This window comes from Hyaena hyaena, unplaced genomic scaffold, assembly GCF_003009895.1.
Source record: "Hyaena hyaena isolate Hyena2069 unplaced genomic scaffold, ASM300989v1 scaffold_70, whole genome shotgun sequence".
NCBI lineage: Eukaryota > Metazoa > Chordata > Mammalia > Carnivora > Hyaenidae > Hyaena > Hyaena hyaena.
Window position 1 is genome coordinate 2,293,448 of NW_024080701.1, and position 27,295 is coordinate 2,320,742.

At 37.0% G+C, this 27,295-nt stretch overlaps 1 protein-coding gene across 5 annotated transcripts in view; it reads left to right on the forward strand.

Moving 5' to 3' along the window:
• The window catches only part of MGA (MAX dimerization protein MGA), a 166,763-nt gene that overhangs the window by 121,569 nt on the left and 17,899 nt on the right, over positions 1–27,295 (forward strand). For 3 of the 5 annotated variants that reach the window (XM_039232925.1, XM_039232923.1, XM_039232924.1), the window contains exons 10-16: positions 14,160–14,386; positions 15,728–15,904; positions 16,495–16,567; positions 18,347–18,861; positions 21,131–21,428; positions 22,707–23,333; positions 27,002–27,292. In XM_039232925.1, coding sequence (XP_039088856.1) covers positions 14,160–14,386; positions 15,728–15,904; positions 16,495–16,567; positions 18,347–18,861; positions 21,131–21,428; positions 22,707–23,333; positions 27,002–27,292 — 2,208 coding nt within the window. The remainder of the gene's footprint in view (positions 1–14,159; positions 14,387–15,727; positions 15,905–16,494; positions 16,568–18,346; positions 18,862–21,130; positions 21,429–22,706; positions 23,334–27,001; positions 27,293–27,295) is intronic. The other 2 variants (XM_039232926.1, XM_039232928.1) reach the window with 2 other exon arrangements.

Sequence of the window (27,295 nt, forward strand, 5' to 3'; positions counted from 1 at the left end):
GATGAAGTCTTGTGGGGTTTTTAAAAATAGTATCATGTCATCTGCATATAGTTAAAGTTTTACTTCTTCCTTACCAATTTGCCTTTTATTTCTAAAAAAAATTTTTTTTAAGTTTATTTTTGAGAGAGAGAGAGAGAAACCAAGTGTGAGTGGTGAAGGGACAGGGAGAGAAGGAGACACAGGATCTGATACAGGCTCCAAGCTTTGAGCTGTCAGCACAGAGCTTGATGTAGGGGTTGAACCCACAAACCGTGATATCATGACTTTAGCCAAAGTTGGATGCTTAATCAACTGAGCCAGGCACCTCAACAGCCTTTTATTTCTTTATGTTTTCTGATCCCTGTGGCTAGGACTTCCCAGTACCAAGGTGAATAAAAGCAGTAAGAGTTGACCTCCTTGTCTTGTTCCTGACCTTAGAGGAAAAGCTCTCAATTTTCCACCTTTGAGTATGATATTGGCTATGGGTTTTTTATATAAGGCCTTTATTATGTTGAGATATGTTCCCTCTAGATGTACTTTGCAGTGGGTTTTTATTATGAATTGATGTACTTTGTGAAGTGCTTTTTCTGCATCTTTTGAAATGATCATATGGTTTTTATCCCTTGTCTTATTGATTGGATGTATCATGTTGATTGCTTTGTGAATATTGAGCCACCTTTGCATCTTGGAAATAAATCCCACCTGACCATTTTGTATATATATATATTTTTTCTTTTTCAGTATATCATCTGATTTGGTTTGCTAATACTTTGTTCAGGACCTTTGCAACTATATTCATGAGAGGTATTGGCCTATAGTTCTTTTTTGTGTGCTCTTTTTATCTGGTTTTTGTGTCAGGGTAGTAATTGGCTTCATAGAATGAATTTGGAAGTTTTCCTTTCTCTTGTATTTTTTGGAATAGTTTGAGAAAAATCAGCATTAACTATTTAAACATTTGGTAGAATTCGCCGGTGAAGCCATCTGGTTCTGAACTTTAGTTTTTTGGGGGAGTATTTTGATTACTGATTGACTTTCATTGCAGGTAACTGGGCTTTCAAATTTTTCTATTTCTTTCTGCTTTAGTTTTGGTAGGTTATTTATCCATTTGGTAGGAATTTCTCTATTTCTTCTAAGTTGTCCCATTTGTTGTCAAATAAATTTTTGTAATCTGTTATAGTTTGTATTTCTGTGGTGGTGGTTGTTATTTATCCTCTTTAATTAGTAGTTTTGCTTATTTGGGTCTTTTTTTTTTTATTTTTTTTTTATTTTTAAAGAAGTCTTGCTAGAGGTTTATGAGTTTTGTTGATCTTTCCAGAGAATCAGGTCCTGGTTTCATTGATCTATTCTTTGTTTTTTGAGTTTCTTTGTCATTTATTTTCTGCTCTAATCTTTATTATTTCCTTCCTTTTGCTGAGTTTCGGTTTTATTCTTTTTCTAGCTCCCCTAGGTGTAAGTTTGGATTGTTTGAGATTTTCTTTCTTGAGGTAGACCTGTGTTCCTATAAACTTCCCTTTTGGAGCCACTTTTGGTATACATTCCAGATTTTGGATCACGCTATTAGACTGGATGTTTGAATTAATTGAAAACCCGATTTGGGTGGGTGTCAGATGAATGTTCGACTTAGAACTCTCAGCCAACAAAATTATAAATCAAGGTTTTGCTTAAAATAAAGGTATATTAAAACATACAATGATGCATGAAGTTGACCTCTTTGAAACGCCTTGGAATTTCTTGAGGTTGTGGCCCTGGAAAATGAAAAAGAAATTCAAGAAGCAGGAGATGACATTTAGTGAAGAATGGATCCTGTCCAAGATGGGAAAAATGGTCTTAGGGTGACAACCACATAGCAAGACAAGGAAACAACTAATTTGATATAAAGTGGAAAATAATAAGATTCTGAGAAAACTGTCTTTAAGAAGGTAATTCATTTAAGAAATAACATGATTAAGGGGTGCCTGGGTGGCTCCATTGGTTAACTGTCCAACTCTTGATATTGGCTCAGGTCATGATCTCACAATTCAGGAGATTAAGTCCAAAGTTGGGCTCTGTGCTGACAGCATGGAGCCTGCCTGGGATTCCCTCCCTTCCCCCCACCCTCTCTCTCTATGCCCCTCTCCAGCTTGCAGTCTCTCTCAAAATAAAAAAAAACTTCGATGATTCATTGTTAGGTGAAGGTCGTGCAAATGATGTAACATGTAACATTTGAAAATAAACAGTATAATTCATTATTAACCATAACATACTTTTAAAAAAAAGCTGTATTATCATTTCAGTAGGGAAAAGCATTGAGAACCCTGGAAGTTATAGTTTGTACAGGAAAATTATGGTTCCACTATAAATCAGTAATTTTTATTAAGCTTATTTATTTTGAGAGAGCATGTGTGCACAAATGGTAGGGGAGGGTCACACAGGGAGGGAGAGAGAACCCTAAGCAGGCTCCACACACAGAGCTCTTATCTCACAAACCATGAGATCATCACCTGAGTCAAAACCAAGAGTTGGTTGCTTAATGAACTGAGCCACTCAGGCTCCCCTAAAACAGTACATTTTTTGGTAAAATTTTGAGCAGTTTGGAAGGATACAGGAAAACAGAATCTGTTTCATCTGGATAAGTAGAACAAATTTAGTAATAGAGAAGTACATATCCTCCTCTAAGGGATCAGTTACATTAGTTGACTCTGCGAGGGTTAATCACATATGCATACTTTTGTAAGCTAATTGGTTTTTTTTAGAATTGACATACATGAATGTCTCAAGGTCTAAATATAATTTTAGAATAGAAATTAATAATATAAAATGTGACAGTATGCAGATAAAAGTTGAGTTTTATTTTAGGAAGCTAATTTCCTTATCTTTCATCACACTGAGTCCTTCTTTAGCTACTGTTAAATCATAAAGTTGAGGACAAAATGTTCAATATAGGATTACTGAGATAACCACCAAAACTAAACAGAAATGGTTAAAAGTAATCACTTGTGGAAATGTGACCCAGGGTATGGTGTAAGACCTGTTTTCATTTTTATGTCCTTTTGTAGTTTAATTTTTTCATGTTTGTGTATTCTGTAGTTAATATAGAAAATAAAAGTTAGTATTTACGATGCATGAACTTGAGGCATTTAATAATATATTTTTTCCCCTTGTAGTAGAGTTAAAAGATTTTCTGCTAATATTGGCCCATTAATCCATTGTTGTGAACAGAGGGAAATTAACATTGTTAGACAGCCTTTATGCAGAGCACTTGATGAGGTTTATATCATTTAAATCTTGCAACCTTTTAGAAGGTTTTTCTATTTAAGAGACGCACTAATTAAGTGCTTAAGAGAGTTTATGTAACCCCTTTCCTAGGGTCACCTTGGTTTTAAGGGAGTGGTAGAGATTTGAATCCAAGGTTTTCTGACTTCAAAGTCTTCATGTTTTTTTCTACTGTTTATAGTATGATTTTTCAAATGTAGCTTTCACTTGATTATCATCGTTTTACCTTTTTGATACTGATGATGTGGAGTTACTGTGCTTAGCTACTGTGGGTGGTACCAAGAGAAAGTGTAAAACATGACATTCCTGCTTTATTAGCCTCCTTAGAGTTTTGTTGGAGATGTGTCTGCAAGTTAACTATGTAAAGAGAAGATCAATAAAATTGCTATCTGTAGCCAGACTGATTAGGAAAAAAAAATACAAATTACCAGTATCAGGAATGAAAAATGATACTACTTACAGACATTCAGAGTTTAATAAAGGAACAGTTTTATGACAATATATTAGATTAAAGGGACAAATTTTTTGAGAGACACAAAGTACCAAAGTCACTTAAATAAGTAACTACCTACCCCTGTGCTTGTGAAGTTGTACTGAAAAACTCTACAGTAATGACTCTAAGTCCGGATCTGTTCACTGGTGAGTTGTCAAAACATTTAAGTAAGAAATAATGCCCATTTTATACAAATGCTTCCATAAAATGATCTTCTCCATGAGACCAGCATTACTGTGATACTCAGACCACCAGAAGACATTACAAGGAAATGGCAGAGTAATATCCCTGATGAACATATGTAAAGATTATAAATACAGTTTTAGCAAACTAATCCAGGAATGTATTTAAAGGATAATATATCCTGATCAAGTGGGATTTACCCCACACTTGGAAGGTTGATTATACATTTGAAATTATCAGTGGTGTTCACCATTACCATAAAAGACTTAAAAAGCAGGGGTATATTAACATTTCAATAGATATTTTAAAAAATTGACAAAGTCAGTTGACAGATTTCTAGTAAAAATTCTTAAGCACATTAGGAATAGAAAGAAACTTTGTTTGATTAAGAGCAGCTATGAAAAACTACAAGCAACATACTAATTGTGAAAGAGTGCTTTCTTCCAGTGAATAAGAATGACCAAGAAGGTCCTCTTTTGCTGTGTCTATTTAATATCATAGTGGATGTCACAGCCAGTGAGGTAAGACATGAAATAGAAAGTGTATCCAGATTGGAAATATCAGTAGACTGTATAATTTATATATATGGTAGTAACAACAGGAAATTGAAATAAAAGTACTATTTAGAATAGCATTCAAACAAATCAAACATTTAAGTATGAAGCTAACAGAATTTGCCTAAGACTTTTTTTAGTAAAAACTGGAAAACCTTGTTGAGAGCACTTTTAAGAGACCTAAATAAATGGAGAAGTAGACTGTTTTTATACGTCTGAAAACTCTTTTGGTAAGATGGAATTTTCCACAAATTAATTTGTCAATTTGATCCTATTTGATCCTATTCCAATATTCCCAGTAGGCTTTTCTTGGTAGAAATTGGCAAGTTGTTTATAAAATTTATATGGAAAGGTACGGGGTGCCTGCGTGGCTTAGTCGGTTAAGTGTCCGACTTTTGCTTAGGTCATGATCATGATCTCGCGGTTCGTGGGTTCGAGCCCCGCGTCGGGCTCTGTGCTGACTGCCAGCTCAGAGCCTGGAGCCTATTTCAGTCTGTGGCTCCCTCTCTCTCTGACCCTCCCCTGTTCACGCTGTCTCTCTCTCTCTCCTAGAAATAATAAAACATTAAAAAAAAAAAAAGTTAAAATTTATATGGAAAGGTAAAGTATTTACAGTCATTTGTTAAAGGCAAACGTAGTTGGTAGACTTACACTACCTGATTTTAAGACTTACTATAAAGCTGAAAAGTAATTTGGATAAAGAAAGACCTAAAGATCAGTGGAACAGAAGAGAATATTCAAAAGTTGTTACACAGAAATACAAGGCCAGTGAATTCTCTACACAATTCTAAGTAATTTTAATGAAATAATGATTTTCCCAACAAGTGCATCTGGAGCAATTGGATAGCTATACATAGCCCTTCCCTGCCTCCAAAAGTAAAATAAGAACCCTAGTCATGACTTTACATTATATATTAAAATTAGCTCCAGATCTGAGTTAATGTCTTAGATTAAATAGTAGTGCTTTAAAGTATACAATGTCTAAAAGAAAATAAAGGAAAAAGCTCTTTTATGACTTGTGGCTTGTAAAGATTTTTAGAATAGGACACCAAAACCACAATTGTAAATGTCAAAAATGTAATGAAATTGAAAAAACTTGCTCTTCAGAAGATCTGTTCAAATTAAAAGAGAAACCATAAACTAAGAGAAATACTATAAAAAACACATAGCCAACATAGCACTTGTATCTATAATAAAGAATTCTTTTTCTTTAATGTTTTTTATTTATTTCTGAGAGAGGGAAAGAGACCGCATGAACAGGGGAGGGTCAGAGAGAGAGGGAGACACAGAATCTGAAGCAGGCTGCAGACTCTGAGCTAGCTGTCAGCACAGAGCCCAACATGGGGCTCGAACCCACGGACCGTGAGATCGTGACCTGAGCTGAAGTCAGACACTCAACCAACTGAGCCATCCAGGCACCCCTATAATAAAGAATTCTTAAAACTCACTCAGAATACTTAAAACTCGGAAGACAGTCAACATAATTTATGTATTTTTAAACCTTTTTTTTTTTAATATTTTTATTTATTTATTTCTAGGAGAGAGAGAGAGACAGCGTGAGCAGGGGAGGGTCAGAGAGAGAGGGAGTCACAGACTCAAACAGGCTCCAGGCTCTGAGCTAGCAGTCAGCACAGAGCCCAACGCGGGGCTCAAACCCACGAACCGTGAGATCATGACCTAAGCGAAAGTCGGACGCTTAACCGACTAAGCCACCCAGGCGCCCCTATTTTTAAACTTTTTAAAAAATATTTTATTTCTGAGAGAGAGAGAGAGAGAGCATGCATAAGCAGGGGAGGGTCAGAAAGAGAGGGAGATACAGAATCTGAAACAGGCTGCAGACTCTGAGCTAGCTGTCAGCACAGAGCCTGATGCGGGGCTTGTACCCAGGAACTGTGAGATCATGACCTGAGCCAGAGTTGGACGCTCAACCGACTAAGCCACCCAGGCACCCCAAAAGAATTTAAAAAATAGAAAATTGAAAAGATGCTTAAGAGCAGATACATAGACAGTAGATTGAGCACATGAAAAGATGCTTATCATCAGTCATCATTAGGAAAATGCTTATTAAAACCATAAGGCGGCCCTCCTCCTTCCTGACACACATAGCCGCATCTTTGAGTGACAGCTGTGTCCCCAAGACAGGATGGTGAAGGTCAGTGTAAACAGGTGTCCAAGGGCCTCCTTAGAGGTCAGCCTGAACTACACTGAGGACGAGATTGTTTTCTGCAGCTTTAATGCTCAAAACCACTCTTCCATCTTTGATGCTGGGGTTGGCATTAGTGTCAGTAAACGCTTTGCCAGACTCATTTCCTGATGTGAGAATAAATTTGGCTACAGTAACTCATAGACCTTATGGTCTGCATGGCTTCCAAGGAGTAAGAGCCCTCTGGACCAATAGCCACAGCAAGATCTAGAAGAGAGAGGTGGGGAATCCTTGCCCCAACTCATCCCCCAAGATGCTGAGAATCTCCCGATGTCTATACAGTTTCCACCTCTGATTCCCCCAAAGAAGGGGAAGGGCTTAGGGAATTCCTACTGTGTTATATGCCATCGGTAAAGCATATTGTACCCAGCCTTCACTGTCTTAATTGTAGTGATAGTTTCACAGGGGTATATGTATGTCAAAGTTCATAAGTTGTATATATAGTATTATATGTTATCAATAAAGCTGTAAAATAAAGCTTTACTTATTAAGGTTTACTTATATAGGAATATTACAGGCTACTTAAAAATGAAAAATGGGATTATTATACAATCTATGTTAAAGTTTTATGTATCTTTATAGAGGGATACTGTGTTATTCAAAATGGTGTAGAATATTTCAAAACACATTAGCAACATGAAAGAAATTTTATATCAGTAAATGCTGTAAAGCTGATGAAAATTCAACATTTTTTTAATTTTTAGAATTTTTTTAAAGTTTAATTTTAGAGAGCATGCACACACGCAAACAGGGGAGGGGCAAAGTGCGTGGAGGAGAGAGAGAGAATCCCAGGCAGGCTCTGTACTGTCTGTGCAGAGCCTGTCATGGGGCTCCCATCTCACAAACTGTTAGATCATGACCTGAGCCGCAATCAGGAGTCACTCAACTGACTGAGCCACCCAGGTGCACCCCTCTTTGTTTTTATTTATTTATTTTTATTGTGGTGGAACGTACTCAACATAAACTTTACCATCTTAAGTATTTTTAAATGCACAGTTCAGTGGTGCACGTATGTTCACACTATTGTATAACAACCATTGTCACCATAACTTTGTTATGAAGCTGAAACTGAGTCCTTTAGAAAAGAATTCCCCATTTCCCTCTTTCCCTAGCCCCTGGCAAACACCATTTTACTTGTTGTCTTTATGATATTTGACTTTTCTTAATACTTCATGTAAGGGTAATCATTCAGTATTTATCTTTTTGTGATTGGCTCATTTCACTTAATATTATATTCTCAGGGTTTATTCATGCTATAGCTTATTGCAGGATTTCCTTCCTTTTTAAAGGCTAAAAAATATTCCTTTGGTGTCTACCACATTTTGCATATCCATTCATCCATTGATGATGGACACTCTCATTGCTCTCTTGTCTTGTGAATTATGTTGCTATGTACAAATATCTCTTTGAGACTCTGCTTTCAGTTCTTTTGGGTATATATCTAAAAGTAGAATTTCTGCATCCTATTGTAATTCTATTTTTGATTTTCGGAGGAACTGTTACAATGTTTTCTATAGCATCCATACTGTTTTATATTCCCACTAACAATGCTCAAGGGTTCAATTTTATTTTAATATTTTAAATTTATTTTTGAGAGAGAGTGCAATTGAAGGAGGGGGGAGAGAGAGAGGGACACAGAAGGTCAGAGGCAGGCTCTGTGCTGACAGTAGCCAGCCCCTTATGGGGATTGAACTGAGGAACTGTGAGATAATGATCTGAGCCAAAGTCACTCAACCAGCTGAGTCATGTAAATGCCCCAAGGGTTCTAGTTTTTCTATATCCTCATGAGCACTTACTTATTTTTTTGATAGTAACCATCCTCATGAGTGTGAGGTGGTATCTCATTGTAGTTTTGGTTTGCATTTTCCCTAATGATTAGTGGTATTGAGCATCTTTTCATGTATTTATTGGCCATTTGCCTATTTTCTTTGAAGAAATGCCTATTCACGTTCTCTCCTCATTGTTGAATTGCCTTGTTATTTGTTTTTGAGTTTTGGGAGTTCTCCATGTATTCTGTATATTATCCATTATCAAAATGTGTTTTGCAGATATTTGTCCTATTCTCTTGGTTGCCTTTTTACTTTTTGTTTAGTGTCTCCTTTTTTTTTTAAACTTTAATTTTAGTTAACATACAGTGCAATATTGGTTTCAGGAGTAGAATTCAGTGATTTATCATTTACATACAACATCACTGCTCATCACAAGTGCCCTGCATTACACCTGTCCCTTATCTAGCCCATCTCCACTCACCTCCCTCCATCTTTTATCGGTAAGAGGCTCTTGTGGTTTGTTTCCTTCTCTCCTCTGTTTTCCTTCCCTTCTCATATGTTTATCTTTTGTGTTTCTTTTCTTTCTCTTTTTTTTTTTTTTAATATTTTTTAAATTTATTTCTAGGAGAGAGAGACAGCGTGAGCAGGGGAGGGTCAGAGAGAGAGGGAGTCACAGACTGAAACAGGCTCCAGGCTCTGAGCTGGCAGTCAGCACAGAACCCGACGCGGGGCTCGAACCCACGAACCGCGAGATCATGACCTAAGCGAAAGTCGGACGCTTAACCGACTAAGCCACCCAGGCGCCCCTCTTCTTTGTTTTAATCTTTAGAGAGAGAGAGTACCAGCAAGGAAGAGGGATGGGGAGGGGAGAGACAAAATATCTTAAGCAGTCTCCACACTCAACGTAGAGTCTGACATGGGGTTCAATCTCCCCACCTTGGGATTGTGACCTAAGCCGAAATGAAGTGTTGAATGATTAATAGACTGAGCCACCCAGGCACTCCCCATTTGATTCTTTAAATTCCACATATAAATGAAATCACATCGTATTTGTCTTTCTCTGATTGACTTATTTCACTTAGCATAATACATTCTGGCTTCATCCATGTCACTGCAGATGGCAAGATTTCATTCTTTTTGATGGCTGTATGCATATACCACATCTTTATTCATTCATCAGTCGATGGACATTTGGTTACTTTCCATAGTTTATTGTTAATAATGCTGCTATAAACACGGGGGGGAGGCGGCGGTGTGCATGTACTCTTCGAACGTGTAGTTTTGTATCCTTAACAGTGCAATTGCTGCATCGCAGGGTAGTTCTATTTTTAATTTTCTGAGGAGCCTTCATACTGTTCTCCAGTGGCTGCACCAGTTTGCATTCCCACCAACAATGCAAGAGGATTCTCCTTTTTCAGCATCCTTACAATATCTGTTGTGTTTTTGTGTTGTTAATTGTAGCCCTTCCGACTGATGTGAGGTGGTATCTTTCATTGTGGTTTTGATTTGTATTCACCTGATGGTGAGTGATGTTGAGTACCTTTTCATGTATCTGTTAGCCATCGGGATGTCTCTTTTGGAAAACTGTTTATTCATGATTTTTGCCCATTTCTTACAGATGTTTAGGGTGTTGAGCTTGATATTTAGGGGGTGTGTACTTTGGCTTGAAAAAGGAAAGCAGAGAGGAGGTGGTCTAAGTGATTCTCTTCTGGAAAGGAATTGTGACTGAGAAAGGTCATGCAGGGGCTCCTGGGGTTGATGGTAGTATTTCATTTCTTGATCTGTGTAGTGTTAACATAGGTATATACTTGTTAATACGTTTCAAGTTGTATATTCATTGTTTTTGCACTTAACTGGGTATTATATTTCACAATAAAAAGGTTTAAAACATAAAAAATGGGAGGGAGAGGACATATAGTATGCTGATTATTAGCATAGCAGTTTTCTAGGACTTCTGTATCTAAAACTGTTCATTTGTGGAGCAACTGCTATGGTCCCTGCTAAGAGTGACAGGAAGTAAGATAATTAAAATGAAGTCCATCTCTAAGAAATTACTGTCAGTTAGACTGAACCAGATATGTGGTAAATATATAGATATGTATTTAATTTTAAGTGCCACGGTAACAAATGTGCCATAATACTTTAAGTGTCATGAATAAAAGGCTTATTGAGAACCTGGAAGACCGTGATAATGCCAGGAGACCTTGGTGAGGTAATATTAGGAGGTATTTGAATAGAAATAAGGGGATACAATACCACTTTTCTTGATACAGGTTTCTGTTCTTGGCTCTAGATGTATGCCATTCTGGTTCTCCCCTTAATTCTGCCTTTGGTAGCTCCTTTTTTTTCTGAGTTTCAAATGCAGCCTAGGAGGATCCCTAGTATATCGTGAAGGGGAGCAGAGAAGTACTGTATCTTGGGTCCCAAGCTGTATAAAGGAATCAAGTGAACAGTGGGCTAATGAAGTATGAGGAATTGATTTGTTCTTGCCTTTGTGGGGAGTGTGTCCATTTTCATCACTTCAGATGTAGTACCTGCCATTGACAGTTCTGATTTTTTTTAAGTTTTTATTTGTTCATTTAAGAAATCTCTACACCCAATATGAGGCACAAACTTCACTACCCAGAGATCAAAAGTCAAATGCTCTTGGGACTGAGCCAATCAGGTACCCCAGCATTTCTGATTTTTATTGTGCGATCTATTTGGTGGTGTGGCTAGCACTTCAGTCTTTCATGTCCTAAACAACTGAACTCTGCCCTTCCCAATCATCTTCTTTTTTGAAGTCTCCTGTTCTCAAGCATACCATTTTTCCATTTGTCTGCACTTCAAACTTTAGAGTTGTCTTTGATTTCTATGAGGGATTAAGATATCTTAAAATATTTTAAGAAGTTTCTTCTGAAGTACTGTGCTACATATTTTGTAGCTATTTTCAAAAGAAAAAGTTGAAAAGGAACCTTTACTTAGTATAATCCTTACTTAAAGGAGACTTAGAAAATCCTTAAAGAGATTGAAAGAGGTCAAAGGCTGTAGTGTTTGCCCTGAAGGCACTTTTATTTTTATAATGGAATTAATATGTGTATGAAGTAATTAGCAGCACTAAACAATAAAGTTGTTATCAAATTAGCGGTAAAGCCTTGGTAAATACCCATTTCCATTGTGAAAGCATCCCCGGTTACCCTCTTTTAAAGTGCAGCACTCCTCCCTCAAAATACATAGTTTAATAATAATCACTATACATTACTACTTATTTCCTGTTTGCTTTTTCCTCCCCTCATAAGTTCTTACCACAACCCAACATATTTTCCTTATTTGTCTTGTCTTGTTTATTGCCTGTCTCCCTTTCTTCCTGCAGCTTAAATGTAAGCTCCGTGAAAGCAGGATTTTTTTCATTCTTATTCATTATTGTACCTGCAAAATCTGATACACAGTAGACCTTGAAATACATGAATACTAGGGTGTTAGGAGCCTTTGTGAATTATGTGATAAATGGACGAGGTTATAAAAGTTGGTTAATAGATGTTCCCTGAAACTGGGCTTGCCTCTCGCTTGTTGTCCACTCAAGAGACCCAATCAAGCCAAAGAACAGGGAAGGAAAGGGTTACACTTGCAACAGGTAAAGAGAAAGGCAGGAATATACCTAAATTCCTAAAGTAGTGTCAACTTGAACAACAAAATTGGGGGAGTTTTAAGCTAAGGGCACATGCATATTTGTGAAGGGGGCTTGACAAAGGAGAATTCTGTATAGAATTGGGGTAAAAGTCACCCTAAATTGACAGAATCCAGGTCCTAGTTGATTGAAGCCATGAGGGTCAGCAAGGTTGGCATCATCAATTCTCTGCTCCTGTTAGTCTGCTTTTGGAGTGCTCAAAGGGGTTTAAATCCTTCAAAAAACAACTCAAGAATGTGTTATAGGTCAGTGTTTACTTTTGAAACTGCACTGAGAATTTTACCATTGATTTACATGGTTCAGCTATTTCCTAGTCTGGTAGAGACCAGCTTTTCCATTCTCTCTATTCCCTTAAAATCGTTAACTGTGGAGGTTTTTGCATTTCTTTGTAATTCCAACACCTAGGAAATTCTGCAAGAAGTATTCCCTGGACAAGTAGAGCTGACAGGGCATAGATCACAAAATGGGTAAGGGGCCTAAAATGACTCATCTTATGTTAAGAAAACTATGTCCAGTCTTTTTTTTCCTCTGGGACCGTATCTACCTCACAGAGACGGCTATAACTAGCTAAATAATTGGGTCAATCACTTTCTGGCTCTGAAGATTTACTCTGTTTTTAATCTCCACATTTTCAACATTTTGTGGTTATGCTCTGAATGATGTTAGCCTTAGGAGCCCTTTAGATAGTTGTTTTTTTAGTAGAGTCTTAGTGTTCAGAACAGATGTACTTTATGAAATCAGGTTGCAATTTCAGTTTCTGGTTTGTTATGAAAGATTCATTGAAGTAAGTATTTGATTTTAAATTTTTAAATGTTTGTTTTTGGGGAGGGAGGGAGAGAGGGCAGAGAGAGAGGAAGACACAGAATCAGAAGCAGGCTTCAGGCACTGAGCTGTCAGCATCCACTCCTATGCAGGGCTTGAACTCAGGAAACATGAGATCATGACCTGAGCCGAAGTTGAAGTTGGTCGTTCAACTATTTAACCGACTAAGCCCCCCAGATGCTCCCAGATAAGTATTTGAATTAAATGTGAATGCTACTCAGTTATGTTTTATGTGACTGTAGGCAAAGATTTTGGATCTTAGGTTTAGAACCAGCTATATCCTCTCTAAGGACCAACCATTAAGATGCAAAATACAATCTTTGTTCTCTTCAGCTGTCTTTTTGGGAATGAGCAGTTTGCTTAGAGAATAAAGCCACCTGCCTCTTAACCTAGACCTTCCATTTAATTTGATTAAGTAATAATACTTGTTTTTTACTTTGTGTAGACCTTCTTGTTAGTATGATTTCGTCTCTGGTTTCATTGCTTTTCTGTTGATCTATTTTTGCTTCTTTGCTGAGATCAGGCTGTCTTTTGAATACATGTTGTCAAAGGTCCCAGTAACAAGCTGTGTCTCTGGAAGCAGGTTGACTGATCCTGGTTCTGCCTCTTGTTGGACTCTTGAACCTCACCTTCTGCAGAATGGGAATAATAATGTCTCTAGGGCTATTGTGACAGTTAAATAAACTAAAACATATTAAGTGTGTAAAATAGGTATGTAGTAAGGCTCAATAAATATTTATTATTTTATTCGTAAAATTAAAAAGTGTAGTATAGAATGATTATTTTTCCAGGATAACAGGGAAGGCCTTTTCTGATCATGTTAAATCTAATAGCATGTTAACTCTTCATCCCTTACCCTGCTATGTTTATTTATGTGGTACTTGTCATTACTTGATATTGAATGTTAAATTTGTTTTCACCCACTGGGTTGTATACTCTGTGAGGGCAAGAACTTTGTTTTCTTCATAGCTACCTATGTTCACCGTAGTGCCTGAAACAGTGACTTTAGGCATTCCAGTGCCTAAAACAGTGACTTACAATACATATTCAACAAATATTTGGTTAATAGATGAATAAATTAAGATGTATGGTGACAATGAAAGATTTTTTTCAGGGACATCTGTTAGATTGTTTTAATGAGTTACTGCTTTCTATGAGGAAGTACTTTTGTTTTTGGCTGTGCCTCTGAACTTTTGTTGCCACAGACATCTGAAATCTTATCCTTCTTTTTGTTAAGCTATATGTGAAACAGAGCCTGAACAACCTGTTCGACATTACCCATTATGGGTGAAAGTAGAAGGTGAAGTAGATCCAGAGCCAGTTTATATCCCAACGCCTTCTGTCATTGAGCCTATGAAGCCATTATTGTTGCCTCAGCCAGAAGTTTTACCTACTACTGTAAAGGGCAAACTGCTCACTGGAATTAAACCTGGACGGGCATATACTCCCAAACCCAATCCTGTGGTAAGCCCAGAGTTTCACTTTTATTGCAAGCTACAAAAATCGTTTGTAAAGATAATGGATTTCAACCAGATTTTTGGTTTATATTCTGTGAATCATTTTGCTTTCAAGTGATATATCTGCAAACCATTGGTCTTTCTGATTTAATGAGCTTAATTGCTGGCACAGAGAGGTCATTAAAGTAGAGTGGTCGTAATTCTTAAGGACAGCCAAATTTCTCTTTAAATATTTTTTCTGTTTTGTATTTCTAGGAGAGAGAGAGAGAGAGAGAGAGACAGCATGAGCAGGGGAGGGTCAGAGAGAGAGGGAGACACAGACTCTGAAATAGGCTCCAGGCTCCGAGCTGGCAGTCAGCACAGAGCCCGACGCGGGGCTCGAACCCACGAACCGCGAGATCATGACCTAAGCGAAAGTCGGACGCTTAACCGACTAAGCCACCCAGGCGCCCCGCCAAATTTCTCTTTAAGGAGATCATATAAACTTGTGGGGTTTTTGTTTATTTGTTTTGATTTGTTTTTAACATGACTGGCAAATTTTTAAGGGAGAGGGGAGAAAAAAGCCTTTTGAAGAAACTTCTTATTCCTATAGTGTAGAATAATTATTTGAGATATACTACGTATTGTTAGTAGGAAAGCATTAAGAAAAATTTTAAGAAGTAACTTGTCTTTTTAAAGCTAATTTCTTTATATACAGGTAACAGTAAAGTTCAAGATTTAAAATAATGGTTGATACATGACTATGAAGTTTGATGGGTCAAAGAGCTGATGCTTCTGTTAAGAACTTAAACATTTCTGATTATTAAATCCATTTCAGTCTTCCCAGTACATTAAATGGAAGAAAGATGCTTTAGTACAGTGCTATTCATTGTGGTCTCTCTGCTGGTCTTAGGGCTGATCCAAAACTATTTGTTATGAGTCTGATGAAATAAGTATAGAAAATAAGAGTGAATATTTAGAAACTTTTTACAGCAACTTGATAGAGTAATTTTATGTGTATTAAATCTAATACTAAAAAACTTGAGCTGTATTTTACATATCTTTTGTTTTACTAGAAACTTAGTTTACAAAAATAAGTACCAGTCTATATTGGACTGTAATTAAGAAATGTATCCTTCATTGCAGATACTTTGAGAAGTGCTGCTCTAATAGAATCTCTTAATTTCTTGATAATCAAATCCTTTCTAATTGTCAAAGATACAGCCCATATTAACTGTACTTGTTAAAGTTTGCATTTAAAAATTTCAAATGTTGTTAACAAATAAAGTGTAAACATCCTTTTCCTTTTGGAGTCTAGCATAGTTTTTTCCTCCGGTATATGGAATGTTTTGTTTTATGAAACTTACAGATTCGGGAAGAGGACAAGGATCCAGTCTACTTGTACTTTGAAAGTATGATGACTTGTGCCCGCGTTCGAGTATATGAACGGAAAAAAGAGGAACTGAGACAACCGTCACCATCACCATCCCCATCATTTCAGCAGCAGGGTTCATGTCAGTCTAGTCCTGAGAATTGTAGTATAAAGGTGAATTACTTACTGCATAATTTGTCTTAACTTCCATTACCCTGTTGCTGGTATTAGAATTTACCTTACTATCAGAATAATTTGGAGTAATTCTTGTGGAGCAAAAAAGTCTTACGTGATGTACTTACCAGCTTGTTTCTCTGTGTATCTGTTCTAGAGAACAGTCCCTTAAAGTTATTTAAAGTACTAGTCCTCTGATGCTAAAGCAATTTTTAAAAGTACAAACATTTTTGTTTTTTATTAAGTTATTGTAATTGCTTGGATTTATATCTTTCTGCGTTAGTTTTCTAAATAACTGAAACTTGTTCCATTAAACATCAAATAGTTTTCCTTCTTTACTAGAATACACTGTAAAGTGCGGTGTAAATTTGATGACTGAGTCACTGTTAAAGGACATTAGAAAGCAAGGATACTTGGTTTTGCCGAGGGTTGTATAAGATTGATAGTAATGCAGCTGTACTTATAGATGTGAAGCTGTTGCCACTTAAATCTTTCTGCTGTTTCAGGCTTCTTTGAGAGATTTAATGTTTATGTTCTTGTGTCTATTGATAATAATTATATGTTGAAGTATTTGTTATTCCCTTTTTTAGGAGCCTGATTCTGAACAGCAGCCTTTGAAACCAATCACCTGTGACGTAGAGGATGATTCTGATAAATCGCAAGGTCTGTATTAAAATGAAGTCTTCCCATTTTAGAGTAATTATGGGTGGTATACATACCAAATCTGTTAATCCAGAATATTTTTACCTACCCCTTTTCTTGCTTCTGTTAAAAATAGGTAGATAAGTCCTTTCCTATTATTTCGTCTGTGTATCACTCCTAAGAAATAAAATTCATTCATGATGATATGGTGGGTTGTTGGAAGAGAGATTTAGGATGAAGTTTTTTTAAACCTCTTTCCAAGTCTCAGCAACATTGGAATCATTGTTGAAAATTTCCCTCAGGTTCTCAGCAGCTGCCACAATGGGAGAAAGGAGGGAATATTACTGATTTATCTACCAGAGGCTAGAATTACTGTAATGAGAGGTAGCGTCTATGGCATTACCTATTTGTTTTTAGTTTTGCTTCTTAACACTTCAGACAATAGCAGTAGTACGTCCCAACTTCTCTTTTTAAGTGGCTTGACATACAAAGTAACAATATTTTTGTTGCACACTGAGACATGTGGAAAAGACTGCTGGAGTGGAGAGAACCTGCCTGAGAACACAACCACCTTGAAGGCTGAAGGGATCTGTATCCGACATACTTGTAATTAGCACACTAGTTGGTAGACTGCTGTAGAAATACAGCTGTCTAGTAAAACAGACATCCAGTTAACATGTTGCCATGAATATAAATACCTGAATGATCTGCATACAATGTAGAAATGGCACAGTCTAATCTAAGAGGCACAGAAGTAATTCAGAAGTATTTGCGGTAGAAACTAGAGGTAGATCATACCTGTTTTTTTTTTTTTTTAAACCACAGTATTCTCTCTCTGGCTTTTCTTTAGGGTTTACGCTACCCATCATGTTATAAAACATCTTGCAAGTTTCTTTACTTTGCTGTATGGATAGCAGAACACTATAAACTATACCAAATATTCCTAATCTTGGTTATAGATCATGCTTTGTTTGTAAGATAACACTTTCTTTATAATAGTCATGGCTTTTCGAGCACCTGAAAGGCTTAGTCGGTTAAGCCTCTGATTCTTGGTTTGTCTCCGGTCATGATCTCACAGTTGTGTGAGTTTGAACCCTGTGTCAGGCTCTGTGCAGTGAGTTTGAACTCTGTGTCTGTCAGCACAGAGCCTGCTTGGGATTCTCCCTTTCTCTGCCCCTTTCCCTGTGTATGCTCTGTTTCCTTCAAAATAAATAAATAAACTTAAAAAAAAAAAAAAAAAAAAAAGGTCATGGCTTTTAGAGCATTCTTAAGGTGGGACTCCTTCCCCCCCCCCCCTTTTTTTTTTGGAGACCCCAGGGGCACCTGAGTGGCTTACTTGGTTAAGTGTCTGACTTCGACTCAGGTCATGGTCTCACAGTTTGTGGGCTCAGGTCGTGGTCTCACAGTTTGTGCACTGCTGTTGCAGAGCCTGCTTGGATTCTGTCTCCTCTCTGTCTGCCCCTTTCCCATGTGGGCCTGCACATGCTCACTTGTGTATGCGCGCTCTCTCAATAAATAAATAAATAAATAAACAAACAGTCAAACTTGAAAAATTTTTGGAGACCTCAAGACAGTGGAGTATCTTATCATAATCGTATTCTCTAGAATATTTCTTTTTCTTGGAACAGTCCCAAATTGTGAGTGTTAAATTACCCCTGAAAGTACATGGGATTCGGACATTAGGCAACTTGTTCAATTTCTATGCCTTTGTCACTTTTCTGAGAACCTAGGGAAATAAAAATTTTTCAAAGTTCAGTACAAAATGCAGTGATGCAGAAATATCTTTCACTTGCTAATCAGAAAGAAGCTGGAAGTCTTCCTGCAATGAAGGGGAATCCTCTACCTCCTATGTGCATCAGAGGTCACCAGGTGGTCCCACTAAACTGATAGAAATCATCTCAGACTGCAACTGGGAGGAGGATCGGAACAAGATTTTGAGCATCTTATCCCAGCACATCAATAGCAACATGCCACAGTCACTTAAGGTGGGCAGCTTCATCATTGAGTTGGCTTCTCAGCGAAAGAGCCGGGGTGAGAAGAACCCTCCTGTTTATTCTTCTCGTGTGAAAATCTCTATGCCATCATGCCAAGACCAAGATGATGTGGCTGAGAAATCTGGATCAGAGACTCCTGATGGTCCATTATCCCCTGGGAAAATGGATGATATCTCTCCTGTGCAGACAGATGCCTTGGATTCAGTAAGGGAGAGATTACATGGAGGCAAAGGTCTGCCTTTTTATGCAGGGCTTTCTCCTGCAGGGAAGCTTGTGGCCTATAAGCGTAAACCCAGTTCAAGCACATCTGGGCTTATCCAGGTGAGAATTATCTTTAATCTGGATGTAGCACAATACTTAGGTAACATCTTGATTTTTCAGAGCCCTTTGTGGGCTCTATATCATTTATCCTTACATTTCCTGGGAACTGGGTGACAAAATCTCTTTTTGTAATAGGCCTAGGCTAGATGCATACCTAGAGTGAATTTTTGGCACATTTACAAACAGAAATGTAGAGCCCTGTATTAGCATATGATTTTATGTCTAGTCTCAGAAAGTTTCTACTCTTACAGTTTTATTGCGTGGGATCTAGTGATACTTTGACAACTAAGAGTAAGGGAAGGGGTTCAGTCTAGTTTTTTGAGATTATTATTAGCACATAGCTTTCAAAATAAAGTGAAATTGATTTTAAGTAGCAGTATATGTTTGGAAACTTGGAGAAAATTTTAATATTGTAAGGTGTCACTCAAAAGTCTAAATTTTTAAAAAATTGAGCCACAGTTTACTTTTTTCCCCCTTTATTTGCTCCATTTCCCCTTTTTTGCTAGTCATCGTGTAGTAGAAATATGTCCTTGCTGTTGAGTAATTCAGGCAGGTTATATTAGTAAAATTCACTGGCATCTAGAAAAATCTTGCCAAGAAAGATTTTGAATTAAAATGTAATTATAGTAAAAAGGTTTCTCCTCTTGCTTAGTAACATTAAATGCACTTTTATATCAGAGTAGCAAATGTACGGAAATGTCTGACATTCTTGCTAAGGTTACTTGGCTTTACTAACTTGACCACTTCCCTGGGCTAAGGCCTATTTCATTAATAATATGAATGATCTACTTACTTAAAACTTTTTATTGCAGTTTATTCTTGATGGTGCTATATAACTGCTTCTGTTGGTATTTCTTAAACTCTTAATAATGAAAACAGTGTTTTTTTTTCTTCATTTATTGATTGATAACTTTGAGAACAGAGAGTTACCTGAGCTCATTTCTAGTGATACTTGACCCATTAAAATAAAGGTATAGAAATTTATGTTCTCCTGTCCTGTCTAGAACTCAGAAAGCCACCGTAAAATGTGAACTTGCATAAGCAGTCAGCTCACTGTAATGCAGGCTCTGGGAAGCTCTTGAATAGTCTTCAGATCAGATCCCAAAGGAGCAAATAGGGGTATCTGGCCTAGACCTCTAGAGACCCTGAAAAATGATAGTAACATTTCCTGTAGGCTGGAAACATCACTCCTCTCTGTCACACTTAAAGTAGAGGTGTTCCTGATCTGTCTGGGAATAATCATAGTTTCACGTACATAATAAAGAATAATGGTTTTGTGTCTTTGAAGAGTGGCTTGCTCTAGCTATTCTCTGTACTGATTTCCTATTAATTTAGAGAGGAGTTTCTTCACCATACTTCACCCTCTTCCCCTTTTAAATGATGGAAAGGAGGGACAGAAAAGGATGTCTTCTCTAGTCTGACTTGGAGAACGTGAGTGGGAGAGGGACAGAGATAGAGGGAAACACAGAATCCAAAGCAGGCTCCAGGCTCTGAGCTGTCAGCACAGAGCCTGACATGGGGCTCTGTCCTGTGAGATCATGACCTGAGCTGACGTCAAATACGTAACTGACTGAGCCACCCAGTCACCCCACGGAAATGAAAAATCTTTGCCAGTTATTGATTACTTTCTTCTGATAGTTCAGTGATTCTTCCTAAAGTTATAATTTGGTTTCTCCTAGCATTGATCTTGAGCTCAAGTTTTGTTCAACAGATGACAATTATCTTCAGAGTTGAGTTTTTTGAAAACTGAGGGGACCTTGTGGCTTAGCTATTATGATGGTTTTCTATATAACCTAAAAGTAGACTTACCCACTTACTTTTCAAATATGAAGGATGCTTGAAAGGATCCTTGTTAGAGGGCTTCATTATGCCTCCATGGTTTTTTCAGAGATTCTGTGAAACAGTTACTTAGTTTTTGCTGACTGTTAATACTTTAAGCATAATTGCTTATTAAGTAAAATAGTTGGATAATTCCTTAGACTTGATTGTATCTCTCACATATCTTAAGAGTAGATGTGATGAGTTTTTAAGATTCTGTTTCCAAACTACCCAAAATGAAGATGAGATTAGTTCAGAATAGCAGGTGGCAGCCTTTTTTCCCCACCTAATTACTCAGATTATATGCCAAATGGAAAAAGTCCATTTCTTTTTCCCTTTACATCTGAAAAATAGACTTTTTAAACCATGTGAAAATTAAACCCCTGTCAAGGGAGATAAGTTAGCAAGAGAATTTTATCTTTACAGAATTTCTCTTTGCCACTTGTTTCAGGTTAATGGTAAGAGTTACCCGCAGGCTAAGTTGCTATTGGGACAGATGGGGGCATTGCATCCAGCCAATAGGCTAGCTGCTTATATCACAGGCAGGTTGCGACCCTCAGTCCTGGACCTCTCAACCCTCAGTACTGTCATCTCCAAGGTAGCATCCAATGCCAAGGTGGCTGCATCCAGGAAACCACGTACCCTGTTGCCTTCAACATCCAATTGCAAAACGGCATCCTCCTCCGGCGCTACAACAAATCGCCCTGGGAAGAATCTGAAGGCGTTTGTCCCGGCAAAAAGACCAATTGGTAAGTTGGACTGTATGTATCTTTTAGAAAGGAGTGTGCCTTAGTGTTTGGCCAATGGATACAGGTATGGAGTTTCTGAAAATTAGAGAAATGTAGAATTTGGCATTATTCTTATTCTTGATGTCTGTCTTGCCTGAATTTTTTCTCTTTTTGATAACTTTCCTGATGACCTATGATACTAGATAAATTCAGCTGTAGTTAAAATTGTTTCCAGAGTTTTAGACTGCTTTTATAATTATAGAAAAGACTTAGATTTTTAATTTTGATTTTAAAAAAGAAAAACATATTTTTAAGCACTGTACATCACTTAGTGTTTCTTTTATGGGCACTGGTACTTTTATAATCAATCATATGTGTGTTCCTTGAACTTATGTAACCAAGGAGCTAGCAAATCAAAGTGGATTGAGTTACTGATACAGGCTTAGAATAAAAGGCTCTTGTAAAACATAAGTTTGAAAGTGTTGCTTTAATGTGTTAATCCCTGTTCTATGAATGAAAACCTCTTTTGTTTAACATTTCAGTGCTAGAATCTGTTAATAAGTTACCTTCTTGAACGCATTTGTGTATTTAGAGTATATGTAGCCAGTTTATTGAATTCTTCTTTTTGTTGTTTCAAATCTATTTAGGATTATTAAGTAAAAGTGTCTGTTGCTGTATTCTTATTCCTCTGATGGGAAATTGAAATCTCTGGCTGAATGCTGGAGTTGTGTGAAGATGGAGGATAAGCATTGTATGCCTTAAAAAGAACCCCTTTGACCTTCTTAAAAAAAAAAAAATAGCTTTACTGGTGATTTTCAGTCCTATCTTGCCCTCTTTTGCAAACTGTATACATTTTAGAAATTTGTAAAACTTAACTGTCTAATAGGAGGATAACAGTAATAAAGAGGTGGAGGTGCTGGGAGAGGAGGAAGTAGTGAAAACCTGTTATAAAATTAGAGTTAGGGCAAAAAAATCTTACTTTCTTCACTGTTTTAGGTCATGAAGTTGTGAGCTGCACAGTATCTTTTTAGTGTCCTGGCATAGTGTCCTATGCAATATAGCCAAAAGAATTTTAGTAGGAACACACAATTTTATTCCCTTTCTTAGTATTATAAAGATTTGGTTTGAGTTGAGGGAAGTGTTGGATTTCTGTGGGTGGAAATTGGCACATATATTACAGATAGGTAGTACCTAGAAGAAATTGACCCAGTGGTGCACAATAAATGTTGATAAACACAATCACTAAGAGGATAAAATATGAGAACTGAAGATTTTTGACCTGCAAATTTTTATTTGCAGCGGCTCGACCCTCTCCTGGTGGTGTGTTCACACAGTTTGTGATGAGTAAAGTTGGAGCCCTGCAGCAGAAGATACCCGGAGTTAGCACACCCCAACCCCTAACAGGGCCACAGAAGTTCAGTATCAGACCTTCTCCAGTAATGGTCGTCACACCTGTGGTTTCTTCTGAGCCAGTTCAGGTGTGCAGCCCTGTGACTGCTGCTGTCACTACTACCACCCCTCAAGTATTTTTAGAGAATGTTACTGCTGTGACACCTATGACTGCTATTTCTGACGTGGGAACTAAAGAAACTACTTATTCTTCTGGTGCCACCACTGCAGGGGTTGTTGAGGTTTCTGAAACTAATACCAGCACCTCTGTAACACCTACCCAGTCTACAGCCACTGTGAACCTTATCAAAACAACTGGGATAACTACCCCTGTGGCTTCAGTTGCTTTTCCTAAGTCTTTGGTAGCATCTCCTCCAACTATAACTCTTCCTGTTGCTTCCACTGCCTCCACCTCCATAGTCGTGGTGACCACAGCTGCATCTTCCTCCATGGTGACCACACCAACTTCATCTCTGGGCTCTGTTCCCATTATACTCTCGGGAATTGATGGGAGTCCACCAGTGAGCCAGAGACCAGGTAAGGCCTAGATGTTACTGACTGGTTTACCATACAGCTGTTTATATAACTTTATGGTTTTTTTTTTTTTTTTTTTTAATGTTTGTTTATATATTTTGGTGGGGCGGGGAATGCAGGCTGTGGAGGGGCAGGGGGAGAGAGAGAGATTGAGATTCAGTCCCAAGCATCTTCCATGCTGTCAACACAGAGCCCGACATGGGTCTCCATCTCAGTGAGATCATGACCTGAGCTGAAATCCAGGGTGACTCTTAACTGACCCAGGCACCCCAGCTTTACTTTGGAGATAAACTGAACAGCCTTGACATGCGGTTTACTCTGGTTGGAGGTTTTCTCAGGATATTAAAATACTCAAAAATATCGTAATGGAAATGTTGGCTAAAGGATACTGAAATAATGCCTGTGGGAGTTGAGCTCTAAGCCAGTAGAGCAGCCGTCAAGTTGGGCACAGGAAGAAGTGCACTGCTGTGTGCTGAGAGCTTAGGGGTGCACATTTCTGAGTAAGTAACACAAATGAAGGTGTTCCTTTTTGGGGGGACGGTGCTTCTTTTTAATTAAAAAAGAGAGATGAGAGGACTTCTGCTATGATTCAGCCAGTCTAAGGGCTTTTTCTCTCTCCTTGCTTAAGATTAAAATTCTAGGTCCTTTTTGTTTAGTAAAAATCATTTGTGAATCATCCCAACTTCCATATACTACTGATACTATTCTCCTACTTATTATTATATATGAACCAATTGAGATAGAAATAAGGACACGTATTTCTTTGGGCATCGATATGTTTATCAGCTTTTCAGTTAAAATTAAAATTTTTCTTATGTTGGCTTAGGTTAAGTGAATTTGAAATAGGAATATCCTTCACTTTGGTAATGATTATATCCTAATTGAATCCTAATTCAACCAGTTAAAATAAATGGTTCTCTTAGTGTACTCAGAGAGAATTATTGTGTAAAAGAGAGACTTTACAGGAGTTAAGGGGAAATAAATAGCCAGCAATAACTCTGTCTTGGTTATTGATATTTTTCCTATTAAACATTATCTTTAGTGACATGGTCCAAATCTCTGTTGAGATTTTAGAAATAAAGTAACTTGGGAATTAGTTTATAGGTTGAAGGTCTTTTCAAAGTTTAAGTGAATCACAGTATTAAATTTGTTATCTTCTGCTTCTCCCCTTTATGTAAACATACAAAAACTGATTAGTTTAATATGTAATTTCAGAGGTGAGATCATTGTTTATGAAGCTGTTTTAGTTTCCTGTTGAAATCTCAAGATTCATATCTTGTCATTTTATCTGATACTTTATAAACAATGAGTTCTGATCTTTCTTTTTAATTCTGTCATGAAACTATGAAGTAGTTTAGCTTTTTTAGTTCATTCTCAGATTTCAGTCATCAGAATATATATTCATGTATTTTGCTTTGATTTTCATTTGTACTTTTACGGTTTTTATTTAAATTAACTCCTTTGTTTACTTAAATATATTTTTAAAAGGAGCAATTTTACTGTAATTGGAAACTATTTTTAGTATATGTGCTGCCGAAGCGAGCACACTGTAATTGGAAACTAATACTGCTTGCTGAAACATAGGATTAACTGTAAATATCCTGGAAACGATAATAAAAAGAATTATATTCTAGCTAGCTACCATATGTTAACATGTGGCTTGCACTCTCTGTTAATGAAGAAAGCTGGAAATGCTGATGTAGTATCAAAGACTGGTGTTTGCTCCTGTATGTTATCAGAAGATTAAAATTGAAAATTCACTTTCTCACAATGTATATGTTATTCTATATTCATATACCACCTAAAAATACCTTCTCTAATACCAGTTGAGGAAATAATTTTAACCAATTTTCTCATCTGTTCTTTTTTAAATTAAGTGGACTCAGAATTGCCCCTTCTAAGTGTGTGTAATTTTGTTCTGGTTTCATAAAGAGAATCCCGACTTAGGCGGCAATTAAACATCTGTGACTTTTTCATTTAACTTTTCTTTTTCTCTTTTCCTTTCTTATCCTCACTTGCATTTGAATAAATAATCATATGTTTAGTGTGTGTATTTTATTTTATTTTTTAATATTTTTATTTTTAGAAGAGAGAGAGAGACAGCGTGAGCAGGGGAGGGTCAGAGAGAGGGAGACACAGGCTCTGAAATAGGCTCCGGGCTCTGAGCTGGCAGTCAGCACAGAGCCCGACGTGGGGCTCGAACCCATGAACTGCGAGATCATGACTTAAGTGAAAGTCGGATGCTTAACCGACTAAGCCACCTAGGCACCCCTTTTTATTTTTTTAAAATTTTTTAAAAAATATTTTTATTTCTAGGAGAGAGAGAGTAGTGTGTGTATTTTAAAGGCTGCTTTCAGTCTTAGAACTGGAGTACTTTCGGTTTGAATCACTTTCTAAAATGTACCTTGAGTAGAAATGGGTAGGAAATAGAAAGGTTTCATAGGCTTTTTACTTCACATGAGATAGATGTTTTTGTTTAAATTGCACACTTTTTTCCATGAAGTTTGGTCTGTGCTTTTTTTTTTTTTTTTTTTTTCATTTTCAAAGGTAGTTCTGTATCTTCTATATAATTTGTCCTGTAAATGTTTGGAGCATAACTTTATTTTAGAAGTTTGATAGCTTTTGTGGGTAGAGCTCCTATCTGATAGAATGTCACATGTTAAGGTGATTGGTTTGTTGATTTTTCTCATTAGTGACACACTAATGAAAATATTTCTTAATGTTAAATAAGCTAAACTAATTTGATTGGTGATGTAAGATTAGTTTCATTTATGCTTATTATTACTGTTATTCCTACCTTTTTATCCCCATGACCAAAAATCTGTTTGTAGATTACCCATATTATTTTTTCCCATGTCTTTAGTGTTTCTAAATAATTTCTTCCGAACATTAAAGTGCATCTTTAGGTACTGTTAATGGCTTGCAAAATTTAAGTTCACATCTTCTGCATTAAATTTTTGCTTTTTCTGTTTGTTTTAAAACTATCCTTTGCCTCTTCCTAACCAGGCTTTATATTCCTGCTTCTTTGATGTCTCTTAATTTCATTCCATTTTTAGGGGGTATGTATTTTTTTTTCTTTCTGAAAAATAATTTCCACAGATCTTTACACTTTGGTTATTTGTCATGAAATTTTGAAAGCCAAGGAGTTTTTTATACCTCATGATGTTTAGTCCTTGACTTTATCTTACTTGAGTATGACTAATGAAGTCATAAGTCTAGTAAGTGTGTTAACAGCCTGAATTTTAAGGTTAAGGAAGAGAATTTTATCTGAATGATCTGTTTAACTTTAATAGGAATCCAGATCTAGAGGCCTGTGTTTTTTTTTAGGCCAGAGACACTATCTCTTTAAATGTACTTCTTGACAGTTGATGCTTACTTGCTTGCTTTTTTTCTTCTTCTTCTTCTTCTTTTTTTTTTTTTTTTTTTTTACCGTTCTGACTCTGATTGTAATGCCCTATAATTATAATGTCTGTTTAATAATTAGGTTTTAAGGTAAATTGTTCTCAGCCAAGAGATTATATAATATATGATAGAGGTATAAGATTTCACCAACTATATAGTTCAAATTAGAATTTATTTGCAGGATGGTCAGATCCTATGTCATAATAATTTTTGCTACTACACCTATTAAAGGAGAATTCTGATACTATGTTCCATTTCCTGTTTTTCAGAAAATGCCCCTCAGATTCCAGTGGCTACTCCCCAGGTCTCTCCTAACACCGTGAAACGTACTGGACCTCGATTGTTGCTGATTCCAGTGCAGCAAGGTTCTCCTACTCTTAGACCTGTGCCAAACACACAGCTTCAGGGGCATCGGATGGTCTTGCAACCTGTTAGGAGCCCAAGTGGAATGAATCTGTTCAGGCATCCTAATGGACAGATTGTTCAGCTCCTCCCTTTGCATCAACTTCGAGGCTCTAATACCCAGCCCAACTTACAGCCTGTCATGTTTCGGAACCCAGGTA